General features: G+C 43.3%; 1 protein-coding gene across 2 annotated transcripts; it reads left to right on the top strand.

The window, feature by feature from the left end:
• The first annotated feature begins 158 nt into the window (after positions 1–158).
• Positions 159–15,496, top strand: LOC110491342 (regulator of G-protein signaling 9). Of its 2 annotated transcripts, XM_021564713.2 has the most exons (19): positions 159–404; positions 1,967–2,063; positions 2,941–2,991; positions 3,137–3,243; positions 3,330–3,381; positions 4,434–4,492; positions 4,647–4,723; positions 4,844–4,925; positions 6,904–6,966; positions 7,507–7,536; positions 7,647–7,708; positions 7,871–7,984; positions 8,115–8,230; positions 8,509–8,596; positions 8,671–8,809; positions 8,966–9,048; positions 9,181–9,304; positions 13,677–14,083; positions 14,170–15,496. In XM_021564713.2, the coding sequence occupies exons 1-19, from the start codon at positions 339–341 to the stop codon at positions 14,339–14,341; spliced, it is 1,989 nt and encodes a 662-aa protein (XP_021420388.2). In that variant the 5' UTR covers positions 159–338; the 3' UTR covers positions 14,342–15,496. The 2 variants fall into 2 exon arrangements, with proteins under 2 accessions (XP_021420388.2, XP_021420389.1); XM_021564714.2 differs by lacking the exons at positions 13,677–14,083; positions 14,170–15,496 and having other exon boundaries at positions 165–404; positions 9,181–10,380.
• Positions 15,497–20,000: the final 4,504 nt, after the last annotated feature.

The raw sequence follows: 20,000 nt of genomic DNA, 5'->3' as shown, positions 1-20,000 counted from the left end.
TTACAACAAATTCCCCCAATGTGGCCAATTTTGACTTTGTGGCTGTGGAATCTGACTTCGTGGCTGTGGAATCTGACTTTGTAGCTATAGAAGCTAGTGGAAACCCAGGCAGTGACAGGCAGGTAAAATCACTGGCGGTAATATAGAACAGTGCCCTGATTGGCTGATACGCAATCCCTCTCCATCCCTATGGATGCTTGCTGCTGGTCATTGTATTGATAAACTGCTTGCTTATTCACTCGCATCCAGCATCTTCGCTTTGGCTGGAGAAATATTAGGCTAAATTAATTCAGTATTGGCGTTATCATAGCGAATAAGAGAGGAGGAAAGCAAACAACATGACCATCAGAAATGTACGGGATCATGGACAGAGGTTCCGACCGAGGATGGCATGTCTCAAAAAGGTAGGTTAGCTTTATCAGAAATTATGATACGGTTAAGCTACACACCGCAGACATCTAGGCTGTCTTGCTATATTTAGTTCTTAAAATAAAATCGTCTGTTCGTACTTCATACCCTGGGCAAAGACTGGTTGAATCAACGTTGTTTCCACTTAATTTCAACCCCCAACATGTCATAACGTTCATCAACGTTGAAAACTAATTGGATTCGCAAAAAAGTCTTAAACGTAGTGGAATTGCGCATTATTTTTTATCCAACTTTGAACCTAAATCCAATGGCATGGGAACGTTTTCTGTTGATTTCACGTTCAATTCACGTTAGTCGACAATTTCACTAAATGTCATTTTAAAAAAAATAGACGTTGGTGGGCAGTTCTGTTTTTCTGGGATTATTCGATCAATGTCTGTCAACCCAATGCACCTATATGATAATAATACATCTACATGTGGTTTCCTAACATGCCATTTTCTCTTACAATGGCCAATTTGAAAACTCAGTTATCAGAAAACATAATTCACAGGAAAGCCTGGGAATTATGACGGTCATGTTTAGTTGTTTCGCAGGTGCTAAGACTGCAAGATCTCGAAAGCTACGTAGTCAAACGAGAGCGAGACCACCTATTCTCAATGTGTTAAAACAAATTACTTTGGTGAACAGCCTTTCACTTACTGGTATCTTTATTTTGACTTTGATTGACACGGTGTTCTCTTTAGCATTGTATTGCTTGATGCGGTCAGTGAGCGTGGTCAGCATTAGTCTGATTAGTATTAACAGCACCACCATCAACCAGTTAATCCAGACAGTAGCAGTATGGAGAGGACAGATCCTAGTGCTTTTCTAGCTGGGACTGTGCTTGTTGTACCTGCTTTTGTTACCAACAGGGTACTAAAACGGGGTTCTCTGTGTAACTCAAGACTATGATGTTTAGCCTATTTACAAGCTCTGTTTGGCCCAGAGACAGTTGGTGTCCAGAGGGTGCTGAGAGTCCGCTGTGTTTGGCTGAACCTAACTGGATGATGTTACTGTCACATGACATCAAAGCCTCAGACAGACACTGGTCTGTCAGAGAGCCCCTTCATATCAGTCAGAGACAGGCCAGAGCAGGCTGGTTTAGAACAGACTGGGATATAGCTCTACACTGCAAGACTGACTGAGACACACTGGTAGCCGGGTTCAAAACAGGCAGGCAGACAGACAGAACCCTACTTGCTGAAACACACTGGTTTTCCAAACATTAAGAGGAACAGAGTCCTTCCTCCACATAGCGTGTATATGCTTGTTTGTGTTCCCTGTCTCCTTCCTCACAGTCTCCCAATAACCTGTCTCATAACTACAAAGCACAGACGTCCTATTATTTAATAGTAATAGTACTACTTAAAAGTAATAGAATTATACAATTATATGGCTCTGACCTGTCTCGTCATAGTAACCTGTTGACTGTCTGTCTTACTGTCATGGTAACCTATTATTTTGACAACCCGTTGTCTCTGTGACCTGCCTCTGTAGTGGTGTATGCCGTTAGTGATCTGTTGTCTTTACAACCTGTGTTCCTGTTGTCTTCCAGGTGGAGGCTGTGATGCTGGAGATGCAGGATCCAAAGACTGGAGTCAAGTCACAACCCCAGAAACTGGTTATCACTACTATACCGCACGCTATCACAGGTAAGCACACACACACACACAAAGAAGCACACAGAAAACACACTCAGTGGATTGATAGTGGTTGCCATAGGTTAGGTAACTCCTATTTTTTTCCATGTCTTGAGCTCAATATTCTATCTCCATGACAACCTCTTACTGAGAGGGAGAGAGAGTGGAAACAGAGGGAGGGAGAGAGTGTAGGAGGGAGAGAATGAAGGCAAAAGAGATGATGGAGGGAGAGAGAATGAGAGAATGAAGGCTAGAGAGAGAGAAGGATGGGGAGAGAGATGATGGAGGGAGAGACAATGAGAGAGTGAAAGATGGAGAGAGAGGTGATGAAGGAGAGAGAATAGTGTGAAGGAGGGCAAGAGAAGAAAGAAGAGAGAGAGAGAGAGATTGATGAAGAACCTATACTCTTGAGTTTTAATGACGCCACTTCAGCCTGGTCCATTTCTGGTATTCTATTATTGGTAAATAATAGAACAGAACAGACTGGAATAGAATAGAACACCCAGAATTCCTTAGGGACATTTGGTTTGCAAAATAGAAGCTCCCCCCCGTCTCATCCTCCCCTCTCAGTATATTGACTGTCTCAGCAGTAGTTTCTCTCAGAGGGAGGCCTCTGGCATTTACAGACTCCACATGTGATGTCCTGTGGGCAGAGTCTCTCTTTCTACTCTCCCCTTTTTTTTTTCTCTCTCTCTCTCTCTCTATTTCTGTGTCTATCTCTCTGTCGCTCTAATATCCTCCTCTCCCTTTCTCTCTCGCTCTCTCTCTCCTCTACTTTCCACACCCTCTTTATATTACAGAGTACCATCAATGAAAGTGTCCATCTGATATCATACATGTGATGTCATATCTCTATAGTAGTTGTGATGTTTGTTGCAACCTTTTCCAGGTGAGGATGTCGTGACATGGCTAGCCAACCGTTACACTATAGAGGCAGAAGGTAAGAGAGCTTTCTTCTCAGACATGCACAGAACGTTCTTGAATTACGGTTCTCTTTCTCTCTCATATTCTCCCTCTCTACCCCTCTCTCTCTCTGTCTCTCACTCCTTCTCCCCCCCTCCGTCTCTCTCTCTCTCTCTGTGTAGAAGCGTGGGCTCTGGGCACCATGTTGGTGGCGTTTGGGTACATCTATCCCCTCCAGGATCATAAACGACTAGTCATCAAACCAGACACAGCCCTCTACCGCTTTCAGGTAGCCACGACAACACCTTATAAACCTTAACCAACCCCATACGCCTAACTCTATGCCAAACCTCTGTGCTTTTTGTCTTCTCTTAGACACCATACTTTTGGCCGGCCCAGCAGTGGCCTGTAGAGGACACAGACTATGGTGAGATACACACAACGAGACAAACATAGTTAAAGGTGCAATTTGCAGAAACCTCCCCGAAATTTCCTGGTTGATAAAATTCTAATACTTTGCCTAATTTCAGTTTATGTGACAAAACCATTAAGTATAGTGTAGAGAGTCATTTTGTATCATCTAAACCGCGGTGAAATATATTTCCCATAACAAAGAAGATTGTATTTTCCGCTGTTTGAAGCTGGTGTACAAAACTCCAAAAAAAATATGCAAAAAACTACATTTGAAGCATAGAAGTAGCACACATAGAACAGATCTACCGCTTCTTATACTTTTTTTCAATGAGAATTACAGATCTATAACTAACATTTCTATGTGAATTTGGTCAGATCGCCCAAAAAGTGACAGATTGCAGCTATAAAGCTTTCTTTATTGTTAGGTCACTTACATTGTGGACATTTGTGTGTGTTGCACCTCCATCACCCGGTCGCGTCATTGCTATTTTTAATCAATGTTCTACAGATGGAGCAGCCATATTGATGCTCAAAAGTAGAACGGGAGCTAATGACTCTAAACCAGGGCTAATGACTGTTTAGTCCAAATTACACTATAGGGGCTTGAGAATACGATGACGTTGGTGAAGTAGGCACATACTTAGTAGGAAACAATCATCATGTTGTCGAATTTACTTTAGACAGATGGCAATATTGTCATTAGCTAGCAAAGTTAATAAAAAATGGCTAGCATTGCTAACGTTAGCTAGCTAAAATCTGGAAGTCTCCCCTCAATCTTAGCTACCTAGCTAACGTTATACTGCAACTAAAGTCAATCTGGCGACATCGAAATGATGACAAAAGGTTTTCCTACGAATTATTCGCCTTCTTTAGAAATGCCATAGTGTTTTCAAGCCAAAGTACTGCACTTTGGAATAAATCTTTATCAGCGCTCAATGACGATGCATCGAGTAGAATGCTCAGTCCTAAAAGGAACATTCAAAACAATATTGTGGCGCAACGTGCAACACATGAATAAGTTTAAGTTATAAAAAAACCCCGAATAAAATCATGTTTATTTTTCAGCAATCTACCTGGCCAAGAGAAACATCCGTAAGAAAGGAGTTCTAGAGATGCATGAACAGGTGAGAGACATATATACACACACACACACACACACACACACACACACACACACACACACACACACACACACACACACACACACACACACACACACACACACACACAGGCCCACATCTGTCTAAGTGGTAACACACATCTGTGTTTTCTCTTCAGGAGCAGTATAACGGCCTTCACAAGTGGATGAACCATAAATGGGACTTCATTGTGATGCAGGCTAAAGAACAGTACAGGTTAGTCTGGCAGAAACAGACTACACTAACATCCATTCATCCACAGACTGTTTACATGGGAACATAGATTGTTTATCAGGCCTCTAACTCACAGGTGTGTGTGTGTGTGTGTGTGTGTAGGGCGGGGAAGGAGAGGAAGAAGCCTGATCGTGCGGTATTTGACTGCCAGGAGAGAGCCTACTGGGTTGTACACAGACCTCCGGTGAGACACACACACACACTCCAAGGCATTCCTAGTCGATCACCAAACATTTCTGTAAAAAACCCAACGATAAAGCCTTGCATTTATTTTGATTGGCAATAGGTGTGCTTGATTCAGCAGCCCACTTGATTCAGCAGCGCTAGCACTGTTGGCGATAGGTGCATTTGATTCAGCAGCCCTAACGCATGTGTCTGAAGGTAGAACTCTGCCTACCTGGCAGGCCCCGAGAATAAATCAAGTGCACTTATAGACCTATCGCTGACCAGTGAGATAGCTCAGATCACCGTGTCTGCACAGTTTCCTCGCTCCATAGACTGTAAAAATAAACTTTGAATGCACAGCAAAGTTGATCATGTGAGACTGAATGAATAAGAACTTAAACAGGAACTTACTCATAAAAACAGCAGCTTTATGCCGTATTCATTCAGTCTCTCTCTAATCATGCTTTTAAAAGTTTTGAAATCTCACATGAAGTTATTATTGAGCACTGTCAACACTTTGTTAAACACTTTTAAGCCATAAAATGTGCGTTCTCCCTACTTCCACTCACGCTACAACCAGCACTGTGATGAATGAGTGTAGCAAAGTGTTCCGATAAGCTTGCATTGTCATTATTAGCGGCTTGTGTCTTTTCTTTTTATATCGTGGGAAGATGGACCTTTCTCTGGTCATAGGAGTAACAACATGAATTGGTGCAGAAATAATGCAGTGCGACTTAAGTTTCACTATCAGCTGGAAGACTGTGTCCCCCGTTCTCAGCGGAGGGAGGGAGAGAGGTGGGACGGGGAGTCGGGTGAGAGGTCGCCTCACCACTGCTCCCTCCCCTCAGACTGACCATCAGATGCAGCTAATTATTATGCTCAGTCAGCTTTGCCTCACAAGTAATGCAACAAATGATCTATTGGTTGAATGCATTCAGTTGTGCAAATTACTAGGTATCCCCTTTCTCCTTTCATATACCTAAAAGTTTAAAATATAATTTCAAAATGGTCTGAGAAGAACAATGGAAGGGCAATTCAAGCGTAGCCAATATGCAGTATTAATGTATTGGGCCTATAGCTTACTGTACAAACCTCATCGCTACAGAACTGTTTTTAATTGGTTAATTTTGCACAGGCTTATGTTTTTTAAGTCATGTTAAAAAAAAATGGTCACTGTACCTATATCATACTCTGATGCCAATGAGAGACCCAGTAAACTGTTGTATGGGAGCCTTTTCCTGCAATCAAATGACCTAGTGTCTTCATGGGTGGAATGTTAATAGTTTTCATAATTTCATAATTAATTAACATTATTTAAAAATAAAAAAATCCAGTGTTTCTATGTTTCTAACGGTTTTGTTATGTTTCAGTCTTCTGTGATGTGTATATATAGTGTAGTATTGGGATGCAAACTCAAAATGTAATACATTTCAACTCTATCTGACATGGCACAGGTGTGTTCTTTCTTTAAACCCATAACTATGTGTGTGAGGTGTATACTTTTGTTTCAAAGTAGATTTGTTTAAGACTACCAAGAAACATTGTGTGACCCTGATTAAGCCCACGGCAGTAAATGGTTAATCCTGTCTTCAAACTGAATTTATCAGACAGTAAATATGATCAGATCTATTATCAGACACTATTCTGCTGACAGGTGAATATATCTTTGGGTGAGATGATGTGTGTCTCTGCAGGTAGGAGTTTTGGCCTTTACCTCTGTCTAGACAGACAGACTGCTAATGAGGAATCATGGGTAGAGAATGATGCATGCTGGATATTCTCATTAGGGGCAGAGGGGTAGGGGGCCTAGCTAATTTCTCAGTCTTATACCAATCATCAGAACAACACACCATGCTCTCAAATCATATTATCATACCGTGCACATGACACTTTTTTTGTCTGTCTGTCTGGCTGGCTGGCTGTCTGGCTGGCTGGCTGGCTGGCTGGCTGTCTGTCTGTCTGTCTGTCTGTCTGTCTGTCTGTCTGTCTGTCTGTAGCCAGGGACCGTCAGTGCCATGGACTACGGACTAGAACGCATGGTAGACCCCAACGCAGAGGAGGTAACAGGTCAGTCGTGTGTGTGTGTGTGTGTGTGTGTAGATTAGCCTGCTTATGCTGAGGGTGTATTGTAACTACAGGTTTGTCATTGTGACCTAGCACGGCTCTATTCAAGCTGCTTATATTTGATAAGAGGATTTCAACTGTGGTAATGTGACATTAGATACAGGTACACACCCTTCTACTTGCCCCCACATTACATCTGGACTCTCTGTCAAGCAATCACACCACACCTGTAGACTCTGTTAGCTAAATCCAATCTCATACTTCAACTGAAGTTATTGCATATTGCACCCTTCATTGGATTTCTATTTGATTGCATTGACAGGATATCCTCCTTCTCTTTTCACTCTGCAGGTTCTCTTCTCTTTTATGGTTTCAACTTTGAAGAGGACTTCCGTCTGCACACACATACACACACACACACAAACCATTAAGTGTAGTGATAAATACCACATTATTACTTTATGTCTAACGGAACAAAGTTGACCGTAGCTGGCCATTCTGCTTTGATATAACCAAATCATTGTTTTATTTTCCAGAAAGAAACTTCAGACTTCTTCAGAAGAATTGTTAGTAACCACATTTTATATCCTAACATAATTAGCCCATTTACATATGACCAGTTCCTCCTTCCTTTTGTCTGTGTTGATGACCAATTCCTTTTTCCTGTTTCCTGTAGATGATTTTTACCCAGCAGTCCATCATGAGGCCGAGGGTCAAGTCGTCTGTCTCTATCGGAGCGTACGTCTAGTTTACATTTCATCACATTTGACACACCCATGGTTAAAAGCTGAACTCAAATGGTGAAAACATTTGTATGACAAGGTGCTAAAAAGCATCATTCTCCATTCTCTCCAACATGGTTGTAGTTGTTTGTGTGTGTGTGTTCTCTCTCTTCTCCAGTCTGGTGAAATACTCCGTCACCTGTAATAAGCACGACCCTTTCCTAGCCCCCTGTCTCCCTAGCAACCCCTGGGTCACCGATGATGTCACCTACTGGTTGCTCAACATGGCCAAGTGAGTCTGATCCCCAACTGTTCAACTTACTATTTCTGTCCTACCTGTTGTTATAGAATGTATCATTTTAACTTATACACTATAAATACGTGGACATTCATGTGTGTGTGTGTGTGTGTGTGTCTGTCAGTGTGGATATTCCTACTAAGATGCGTGTGGAAAGGTGGACGTTCAGTTTCGGGGAGCTGCTCTCTGACCCTCGAGGCAGGGATGACTTCAGACTCTTCCTCAAGAAGGAGTTCAGCGGTATGTCGATACAACGTTATGACCACATTGGGAAAACATTACAACAATGGTATTATATGTTGGTCCAGGTCTCTCTTTTAAAAAATAGATTTTCATCTCAACGAGACTAACCCGATTAAATAAATATTATATAAACACCTAATAGTGAATTCTAGGCAGTCACGTACCAGTCCCTTTGACACCCAACCATCTGGGTCTTCTGAAGGTGCATCTACTTGTTCTATTAGGGGTTGATATTATAAAAGTCAAGTTTGATTGGTTGACTGATTGATTGACAGGTGAGAACCTGGCATTCTGGGAGGCATGTGAGGATCTGAAGTGGGGAACGGCTGCTACCATGAACGAGAAGGCCCAGCAGGTCTACAAGTAAGACATACATACACAGTCTCACTCACTTACACACTCACTCACACACTCTCACTCACCATGTCTCTGGTCAGGACTTTCTTGGCGCGTGGCGCCCCCCGGTGGATCAACATTGACGGGAAGACCATGGAGGTGACAGTTAAAGGGTTGAAACACCCTCACAGATACGTACTGGATGCAGCTCAGACACACATCTTCATGCTGATGAAGAAGGTCAGTTTCACCACATTAATACTACTGGCCCTCTGCCTGCTGTAACTGGAGAAATCAAACACAAAATGGCCGCCATGATGTAACATTCCTGACTAACTTATTTTGGAGTAAAACTGTCAATACACATACAGGAGGTATCTAAGTGTGTTTTTGTAGGACTCTTATGGGCGGTACCTGAAGTCTCCAGTGTTTAAGGACACTCAGAAGAGGGCCATCGGTCCTGATCAACACAGGTTCAGGTCAGTGCTGTGTGTCAGTACAGTTGACATATTGTCTGGACTGTCGTGCCCATCTCCCTCAATGCAGAGATGGAAAGACTTTGTAATTGTAAGGACAGTAATAACTCTTTCTCCACCACCTCCCTTCTCCAGTGTGTCCCAGTTGGAGGCCAATGCGAGGAAGCGTCGTCCCAGCATCAGTCCCATCATCGTCCGCCAGCAGGAGAAGGAGGAGAGAGCCAGGATGGCCACCAGTGGCCCTGTGGACATCACACAGGTCATGAGTAAACTCAGCAACAAGGGCAAGGAGGTGCCCCCACCCAAAAAATAGACCACAGACATACTCACATGCACTGACATAAATACACACACTTCTAGAAGCACAACTACACACACATAGGCTACACACCCAATGAAAATGAATCAATGCTGTTGCTATCTTTAAAAATAGTTTGGAGGACAGCAGCGCTGACGATTTGTGAAGATTTGAAATTAAAATGTGCAATTTAGAATTTCTATGAACTGTATACTAGAAGAACCGTAGTCTGACTGTCCACAGACCGTTACATGTAAAGTTTTTAAGTGTATTCTGTTCACATTATTGTAGAAAATCATAGTAAATGTCTCAGGTGATAGTGTTTTAGTCTTGATGGTATGTTCACCTGCGTCTCACCGGTACCTGCGTCTCTCACCTCTCTTTCAATGTCATTCAGCTTCATGTTCCACCTATAGGGACATTTCTGTGTTGTTCCACCAATAGAGTGCCTTTTATGTCCCTCAGGCATTGCGTGTACATAAACCCCGGTAAACAATGCCAATAGCAGTGTTTTCTCATTCAAATAAATTGTGTTTTAACTGAAAATTCCCATTTTGGCATGTCGCAAATCATGTTTGTCCAACTTCTAGGAAGATTTTCCCAAAGTTTTCACCGTCAGTCCTAGTTCTTTTGTTGCTTAGGGAAAGATCTTATTTAATGTGATTCATTTCATTTACATTTGAAGGGCTTATTTCCAAAATGCTATACCCACCAATTTTTCACAATTTGCGTTTTTGTTTAATCAGAAATGGTTGCTTATGGGAGCCCTCCTGTGTGTACAATATTACTGTTCTAAGTTGTTTAATTAATAGATTTTTTTTTTTAAAGAAGTTTTGCCATACGGTATAAATCCATTATTCAGATAGAATGAAATGTTCGTATTCTGTATTTGACTGTGATAGGTGGTTCTCTCACCTAGATATCTTAAGATAAACTGACTAACTGTCAATCGCTCTGAATAAGAGCATCTGCTAAATAACTAAAATGTCAAATGTTTTACATACAGATCTCATATTACTACATTGAATTCTTTTTTTTTTTTCATTTGACTGTGTAAAACCTAGCAGTACTACTGATTTCTCTGAGAGTGAGGCGGATATATATTATTACTGTGTAAAACCTAGCAGTACTACTGATTTCTCTGAGAGTGAGGCGGATATATATTATTACTGTGTAAAACCTAGCAGTACTACTGATTTATCTGAGAGTGAGGAGGATATATATTATTACTGTGTAAAACCTAGCAGTACTACTGATTTATCTGAGAGTGAGGAGGATATATATTATTACTGTGTAAAACCTAGCAGTACTACTGATTTATCTGAGAGTGAGGAGGATATATATTATTACTGTGTAAAACCTAGCAGTACTACTGATTTCTCTGAGAGTCAAGAGGATAAATATTATTACTGTGTAAAAACCTAGCAGTACTACTGATTTATCTGAGAGTGAGGAGGATATATATTATTACTGTGTAAAACCTAGCAGTACTACTGATTTCTCTGAGAGTGAGGCGGATATATATTATTACTGTGTAAAACCTAGCAGTACTACTGATTTATCTGAGAGTGAGGCGGATATATATTATTACTGTGTAAAACCTAGCAGTACTACTGATTTCTCTGAGAGTGAGGCGGATATATATTATTACTGTGTAAAACCTAGCAGTACTACTGATTTATCTGAGAGTGAGGCGGATATATATTATTACTGTGTAAAACCTAGCAGTACTACTGATTTCTCTGAGAGTGAGGCGGATATATATTATTACTGTGTAAAACCTAGCAGTACTACTGATTTCTCTGAGAGTGAGGCGGATATATAGCGTTTAGCAAAAAACATGATTATTTGTCTCTGAAATGAAACCATCAAGTGACAGATTATTTTAAAAAAAAGACATGTCTGTCATTGAACAACCCCATGCCATGATTAGATGGTGTGTTTTTCCACTAATCTCATTCATAAGTTCTTCAAACAATAAAAGCTAATTTACCAACATTTCTGTTATGGATATATATATATATATATATATAGCATTTTGGAAATAAACTCTTAATTTGTCCCACAGGGTTGACCCTGTAACGTGAACTCAACTCTTGTGTTAATATGTTAACACTATTCCCTTTTTGAAGAAACATTGAACATTTAATAGCAGTTGAGATGGCTCTACTTTTTCTGGCCATTTTCTGGTGTTTTGTGGTGGAAAACTGAGAACATCAACCCTGTTACCCATAGATACACTACATGACAAAAAGTATGTGGACACCTCGTTGAACATTTCATTCCAAAGTCATGGCCATTAATATGGAGTTGGTCCCCCCCGTTGCTGCTATAACAGCCTCCACTCTTCTGGGAAGGCTTTCCACTAGATGTTGGAACATTGCTGTGGGTTGAAGTCAGGGCTCGGTGCAGGCCAGTCAAGTTCTTCCACGCCGATCTCGACAAACCATTTCTGTATGGACCTCGGCTCTGTGCACGGGGGCATTGTCATGCTGAAACAGGAAAGGGCCCCAAACTGTTGCCACAAAGTTGGAACCACAGAATTCTCTAGAATGTCATTGTATGCTGTGGTGTTATGATGACAGGGGACGCAGCTCTGTTGCATCCTGCAGTGTGTGTGACGTTTGGTGTGGTGTGCGTTTGGGTGGCGTTCTTTGATGTTTTCAATTAGACCCAAGCCACCCCCTGTACCTGGACTTTGAACTACTCCCCTCTGGGCGCAGGTATAGGGCACCCGTCAGCAGGAAAACCAGAACTAGACAATCATTTGTGCCAGGTGTAATATCCCCCCTAAATAGCTTGGACTAATGTTCCTATCGACTCAGTAAGACCAGCAGGCTAGTCTTTAAAAAAAAAAAAGTTTTATTGGTATGTAACTGTTATGAAAGTTGCATTGCCAATTTAGTTTTGTATTTAAACGCCACTTTAAACGTGTACATGACACTGCAACAACATTTCTCCATTGGGACAATAAAGTCAGTAAGTGTTAAGATTTCCCTTCACTGGAACTAAGGGGCCTTAACCATTATTCCTCATCCACCAAACTTTACAGTTGGCACTATGCATTCGGGCAGGAAGCGTTCTTCTGGCCTCTGCCAAACCCAGATTAGTCCGTCGGACTGCCAGATGGTGAAGCGTGATTCATCACTCCATGGTGATCTTAGGCTTGTGTGCGACTGTTTGACCATGGAAACCCATTTCATGAAGCTCCTGAAGAACAGTTATTGTGCTGACGTTGCTTCCAGAGGCAGTTTAGAACTCAGTAGTGAGTGTTGCAACCGAGGACAGACGATTTTTACGCGCTTCAGTACTCGGCGGTCCCATTCTGTGGGCTTGTGTGGCCTACCACTTCGCGGCTGAGCCGTTGTTGCTCCTAGACATTTCCACTTCACAATAACAGCACTTACAGTTGACCAGGGCAGCTCTAGCAGGGCAGAAATTTGATGAACTGACTTGTTGGAAAGGTGGTATCCTATGACGGTGCCACGTTAAAAGTCACTGAGCTCTTCAGTAAGGCTATTCTACTGCCAATCTTTGTCTATGGAGATTGCATGGCATGCTCGATTTTATACACCTGTCGGCAACAGGTGTGGCTGAATTAGCCAAATCCACTAATTTGAAGGGGTGTCCACATACTTTTGTATATATATTGTAGATAGAATATCTTTTAAACATTTCTAGCCTATTTTTTGTGATTGTTCCTCCCGGTTGCACACAGCAAGCGTCTATTCCCCCTGTAACAATGGGAGTTATGGCTGATTTATCGTCAACCCTGTTACAGTCAACCCTGTTACAGTCAACCCTGGTACAGTCAACCCTGTCAATAGTCACTTTTATAGCCATGCTTTCTTAATTTGACCTCTTGAGATGTAACACGTTTATTGAGAAGTTGGAACGTGTGCTATTAATGATAGAATGTTCAAATTTGGTGGAATAAAATGATGAAGAAGAAAAGCCAGTCCCCTAAAGGCAGTCTATTTGTGGAATGGCACATATGTTGTATGTCATTACTGTAACCTACATGTCTGCACCATCTATACAATAAAGCATCAATTACCAGCCATATCTGTCTGTCATGTCATCTTCACTGTGTCATCCAGTCACTGTGCCCATCACTGTCCATAATGCCATAACAGAACTCACAGATAACTCAGTCATTCCTGTCACAGGGCCAGACCAATCCATGCTACCCTTCATCTACAGTTTACCAGTGTTCAGCGTTTATTCATCATTTTTACCACTCCATCCCTGTGTGCGATGTATTAGTATGACCTCTCAGTGATCTTTCCCATCCCTGACCCTATATCTGACCTCTGACCTTTAACCCCTACAGCTGTGTCGCTTTACAGCACCCGTCCCCCACCTCGCGGTCTACTCCGGCCCCCCCTCCTCCTCCCCTGCCTCACCCCCTTTCCCCTTCCGTCTCCCTCACACCCCCACCTGCCCTTCACCCATCAGCGTAACCATAGACAGCACCCCCGCCTCAGAACGCAGGTGGGAGGAAGGAAGAGGAGGTGGGCTGGAGGGGGGAGAGGCGGGCCCTGAGTGCTGGGGGACAGCTGTCTCTTCTCGTTCCCGTATGGCTCTCTCATTGGGCCGTCTGTTGAGGCGGGGCTGTACTTCCTCCACGGTATTCGCCAGCCTGTCACCCAAATGTCCTGCCCCCGCCGGGACCAGCAGCCGCGTTCAGCCTATCAGCACGGAGCAGCCCAGCCAAGCCCCGCCCAGACGCATTGCCAAGTGAGTCACAGAGAGTAAGCTCACACACCTTTTATGCATCCTCATCCCTTCATTCCCTCCTCATTCCTCTTTCCTCGTTCCTTTAGTTTTTTCCAGATCAAGGTGGACATCCCTCCAGAGTGTCGCATCTACCCCATCGACTCCGAGGATGAGGAGGAGAGTGGGGGGGCGTCGAGAAGGGGAGGAGGAGGAGGAGGGCAGGTGAAGGAGATCATCTGTCCCTGGGAGAGTGTGACACCTCATGAGGGGGCTGGGTAACAAACACACACACATTCACGCACGAATGCACAACACACACAGAGATGGACACACACGGACACAGCTGAATCCTTACCGTAATCCTTAATTTAACCAAACTGATCGCTCTCTCGCACCTACCAGGTGACGGTCATTCAATTCATACATCAATGCTCTGGACATTCAGAAGTAGCAGAAGCTAGTCAAAGCTAGCTGAACGTTGCACACTGACATCAACCCAGCTCTTGATTATATGAGTCTACTGGGAGTTTGCACAACACCTCTCAGCAATGTACGTATTTATAAATATATTCTAGTGAGTTAAACTCTGTTTAGTTTTCTGACGTTAGGTCTACAGTGTCTCCACCATGCTGCTGCTCTGTAGAGTTTTGCGTGAGGCTTCTCTGCTGTTTTATGTAGCTTTGTGGTACTCTAGTCCAGGACTCGGACTTGACTCGACCAGTGGTGACTTAGGACTTGGACTTGGACTTGACTCGGACTCGACCATTGGTGACTCGGACTTGACTCGAACACTATTCACGATTTTCATGGCTCGACTTGGACTCGACCAGTGGTGACTCAGACTTGGACTCGACCAGTGGTGACTCAGACTTGGACTCGACCGGTGGTGACTCAGACTTGGACTCGACCAGTGTTGACTCAGACTTGGACTCGACCAGTGGTGACTCAGACTTGGACTCGACCAGTGTTGACTCAGACTTGGACTCGACCAGTGTTGACTCAGACTTGGACTCGACCAGTTGTAACTTTGTTGTCAGACAATCTCTCTCTTCTGCATAATTCAACATACATTCTAGATAACTGTATTGTCTATTTAATAGCCTTACAAATGTGCCACACTGTAATGAAATTAAACTTTAAAATGTTTGAACAACAACGTTTAACACTATCAAGTGACTCGGACTCAAGGTTTACTGACTTGCCTAAATCACTGTTTCATACAGACCCCTGTTGGGTAGCCTTTGTCTTTATCTTTAGGGGTTAAGTGATGTTTTTCCATAGTGTCTTTCCTAATGGACAGTGCAGTGAGTTAACTAACAGAATGTATTTGACCCTCTACCTTTAATGTGTTTACAGAGACCAGAATGTGACATGTGAACAGTATTGTATGATTTATTGTGTAAGTGCCTCAATAAATGACTAAACATGACTGTAACAGGGTGAGGAGTAAATTCATCTATGTGTTTAACCAGGGTCGTAACTTTCACTGGGGACGGGAGAGGGGACATGCCCCCCCCCCCCCCACACACACATTCTGAAATAGCATTTTTGCCCCCCCCTAGTTTTATCATTGGAATGTGATACAAACCAAGGCTTTAGGACCATACGGACGCCTTCGGGCGGTTGGGTAGGCTGTTTGGAGTGTTTATCCGCCTGTATAATAATTATGACCCCCCCACTTCTAAAACTAAAGTTGCGCCCCTGTGTGCAACTAGACTGACTGACAATGTATGGCATTATATACTGTATCTGTCTCCTGGGCAGTGGTGAGGATGCACGACCTCCACTAGGTGGAGTTCTCTGCATGTTTCATGGTTGAAGACAAGCTAACATACTACAACTATAAAGGCTATGGTTTTCTGTAGGAATATTTTCACTAATAACACTGAACAAAAATATAAACACAACATGTAAAGTGTTGGACCCATGTTTCATGAGCTGAAATAAAAGATCCCAGAAATGTTCCATACGCACAAAAAGCTTATTTCTCTCAAATATTGTGCACAAATTTGTTTACATCCTTTGCCAAGATAATCCATCCAGCTGACAGGTGTGGCACATCAAGAAGCTGATTAAACAGCATGATCATTACAATGAAAGACCACTCTAAAAATGTGCAGTTTTGTCACACAACACAATGCCACAGATGCCTCAAGTTCTGAGAGATTGTGCAATTGGCATGCTGACTGGAGGATTGTCCACCAGAGCCGTTGCCAGAGAATTGAATGTTCATTTCTCTTCCATAAGCTGCCTCAAATGTCATTTTAGAGAATTTGGCAGTGCGTCCAACTGGCCTGACAACCACAGACCACGTGTATGACGTAGTGTGGGCGAGCAATTTGCTGATGTCAATGTTGTGTACAGAGCTCCCCATGGTGGCGGTGGGGTTATGGTATGGGCAGACATAAGCGACAGACAACGAACACAATTGCATTTTATCGATGGCAATTTGAATACACAGAGATACCGTGATGAGATCCTGTGGCCCATTGTCGTACCATTCATCCGTCTCCATCACCTCATGTTTCAGCATGATAATGCACAGCCCCATGTCGCAAGGATATGTACACAATTCCTGGAAGCAGATAATGTCCCAGTACTTCCATGGCCTGCACACTCACCAGGAATGTCACCCATTGAGCACGTTTGGGATGCTCTGAATTGACGTGTACGACAGCGTGTTCCAGTTCCCGGCAGTATCCAGCAACATCGCACAGCCATTGAAGAGGAGTGGGACAACATTCCACAGGCCACAATCAGCAGCCTGATGAACTCTATGTGAAGGAGATGTGTCGTGCTGCATGAGACAAATAGTGGTCACACCAGATACTGACTGGCTTTCTGATTCTTAACTGCACTGTAACTCAGTAAAATCTTTGAAATTGTTGCATGTTGTGCTTACATTTTTGTGCCGTATATTTGACACAAGTGGCAGCCCATGTGGTGACTATCATGTGAAGAATGGTAAAGATGAACAACCAACCAAATAGCACTAGTGACACATAATCAGCACCATGGATGGTGCTGATCAGAATCACCAGAAGCCAGGATCAGAAGCAGAAGCACCGTGGAAAAACTCAACAGGGAGAAAGATTCCTTGAGAGGATCCAGTCTCACACCTTCCTCTGCAACAAACCTTACTCCACAAAGAGAGTTACAGCCACCAATCATACAGTCATTCATTCAGTCAAGAGGACTTGTTCAGGCTAGATGAGATGATTGTATCTTGTCAGGAGATGCATATATTACTGAGCGTACAAAACATTGCATGACATAGACTCCTCTTTCCATGACATTAACTGACCAGATGAATCCAGGTGAAAGCTATCGTCCCTTATTGATGTCACCTGTTAAATCAACTTCAATCAGGGGAGGAGACAGGTTTAAGAAGGATTTTTAAGTCTTGAGACATGGACTGTGTGTGTGTGTGTGTGCCATTCAGAGGGTGAAAGGGCAAGACAAAAGAGTTAAGTGTCTTTGAAAAGCTATAGTAGTAGGTGCCAGGCACAACAGTTTGAGTCTGTCAGGAACTGCAACGCTGCTGGGATTTTCACGCTCAACCGTTTCCTGTGTGTAACAAGAATGGTCCACCACCCAAGGATACCCAGCCAACTTGACACAACTGTGGGAAGCATTGGAGTCAACATGGACCAGTATCCCTGTGGAACGCTTTCAACACCTCGTAGATTCCATGCCCTGACAAATTTACACCCACTAAGTTTTACATGATGACAGCAGGATTTGCTGGTTTGATCAGGAGTCCCTAAAACATTAAACGTCACAAATTACAATTCATAAAAAATGTAAAACGCACATATATAGCAAGATAAATATGTATAATCATATCTCTACATTAACCAACATGTTCCTCTTAACTGTCGTTTCTTTTGCATGATTTGTCAGGAAGTTGTAATTACTTCCATTTGTTTCCATCCTTGCCTGGAAACCTGACTTGAATTGCATTGAATTCTACGTTGGGAAGAAAGGAGCGTTTTAAATCAGGAAAGTTTCCTCTCATGACCACTACAAGCCAGAATATTGAATGAAATTATATTTGAACCTACTTTCCTGGTTGTCCGTGTGGTTGGTGCTTTTGGAGGTAGGAATGTGAGACAATATATCCACAGGAAAGTATAATAACATCAACTTTTCAAAGCGCTGGCTTCACCTGAAGCCGAGCACAAGATAAAAATACATGCAGGAGACACAGGCAAACTGAGACACATGCAAACTGAGACACAGGCATACTGAGACACAGGCATACTGAGACACATGCAAACTGAGATGCAGGCATACTGAGACGCAGGCATACTGAGACACAGGCATACTGAGACACAGGTATACTGAGACACAGGCATACTGAGACACAGGCATACTGAGACACAGGCATACTGAGACACAGGCATACTGAGACACAGGTATACTGAGACACAGGCATACTGAGACACAGGCATACTGAGACACAGGCATACTGAGACACAGGCATACTGAGACACAGGCATACTGAGACGGGGGCAAACTGAGACAGAGACATACTGAGACACAGGCATACTGAGACGCAGGTATACTGAGACGGGGGCAAACTGAGACACAGGCATACTGAGACACAGGCATACTGAGACACAGGCATACTGAGACGGGGGCAAACTGAGACAGAGACATACTGAGACACAGGCATACTGAGACACAGGCATACTGAGACGGGGGCAAACTGAGACACAGGCTTACTGAGACACAGGCAAACTGAGACACAGGCATACTGAGACACAGGCAAACTGAGACACAGGCATACTGAGACACAGGCATACTGAGACACAGGCATACTGAGACACAGGCATACTGAGACACAGGCATACTGAGACGGGGGCAAACTGAGACGGGGGCAAACTGAGACACAGGCAAACTGAGACACAGGCATACTGAGACACAGGCAAACTGAGACGCAGGCTTACTGAGACACAGGCAAACTGAGACGCAGGTATACTGAGACGGGGGCAAACTGAGACGCAGGTATACTGAGACACAGGCAAACTGAGACGCAGGTATACTGAGACACAGGTATACTGAGACACAGGTATACTGAGACACAGGTATACTGAGACACAGGCATACTGAGACACAGGTATACTGAGACACAGGTATACTGAGACACAGGTATACTGAGACACAGGTATACTGAGACACAGGCAAACTGAGACACAGGCATACTGAGACACAGGCAAACTGAGACGCAGGCTTACTGAGACACAGGCAAACTGAGACGCAGGTATACTGAGACGGGGGCAAACTGAGACGCAGGTATACTGAGACACAGGCAAACTGAGACGCAGGTATACTGAGACACAGGTATACTGAGACACAGGTATACTGAGACACAGGTATACTGAGACACAGGTATACTGAGACACAGGCATACTGAGACACAGGTATACTGAGACGCAGGTATACTGAGACAGGCAAACTGAGACGCAGGTATACTGAGACACAGGTATACTGAGACACAGGTATACTGAGACACAGGTATACTGAGACACAGGTATACTGAGACACAGGCATACTGAGACACAGGTATACTGAGACACAGGTATACTGAGACACAGGTATACAGAGACACAGGTATACTGAGACACAGGCAAACTGAGACACAGGTATACTGAGACACAGGTATACTGAGACACAGGTATACTGAGACACAGGCAAACTGAGACACAGGTATACTGAGACACAGGCATACTGAGACACAGGTATACTGAGACACAGGTATACTGAGACACAGGTATACTGAGACACAGGTATACTGAGACACAGGCAAACTGAGACACAGGTATACTGAGACACAGGTATACTGAGACACAGGCAAACTGAGACACAGGTATACTGAGACACAGGTATACTGAGACACAGGTATACTGAGACACAGGTATACTGAGACACAGGT

This window comes from Oncorhynchus mykiss, chromosome 16, assembly GCF_013265735.2.
Source record: "Oncorhynchus mykiss isolate Arlee chromosome 16, USDA_OmykA_1.1, whole genome shotgun sequence".
Classification (NCBI taxonomy): Eukaryota; Metazoa; Chordata; class Actinopteri; order Salmoniformes; family Salmonidae; genus Oncorhynchus; species Oncorhynchus mykiss.
Note: the sequence above shows the minus strand (reverse complement) of the source record. Positions and strands in the feature narration are given on the sequence as shown.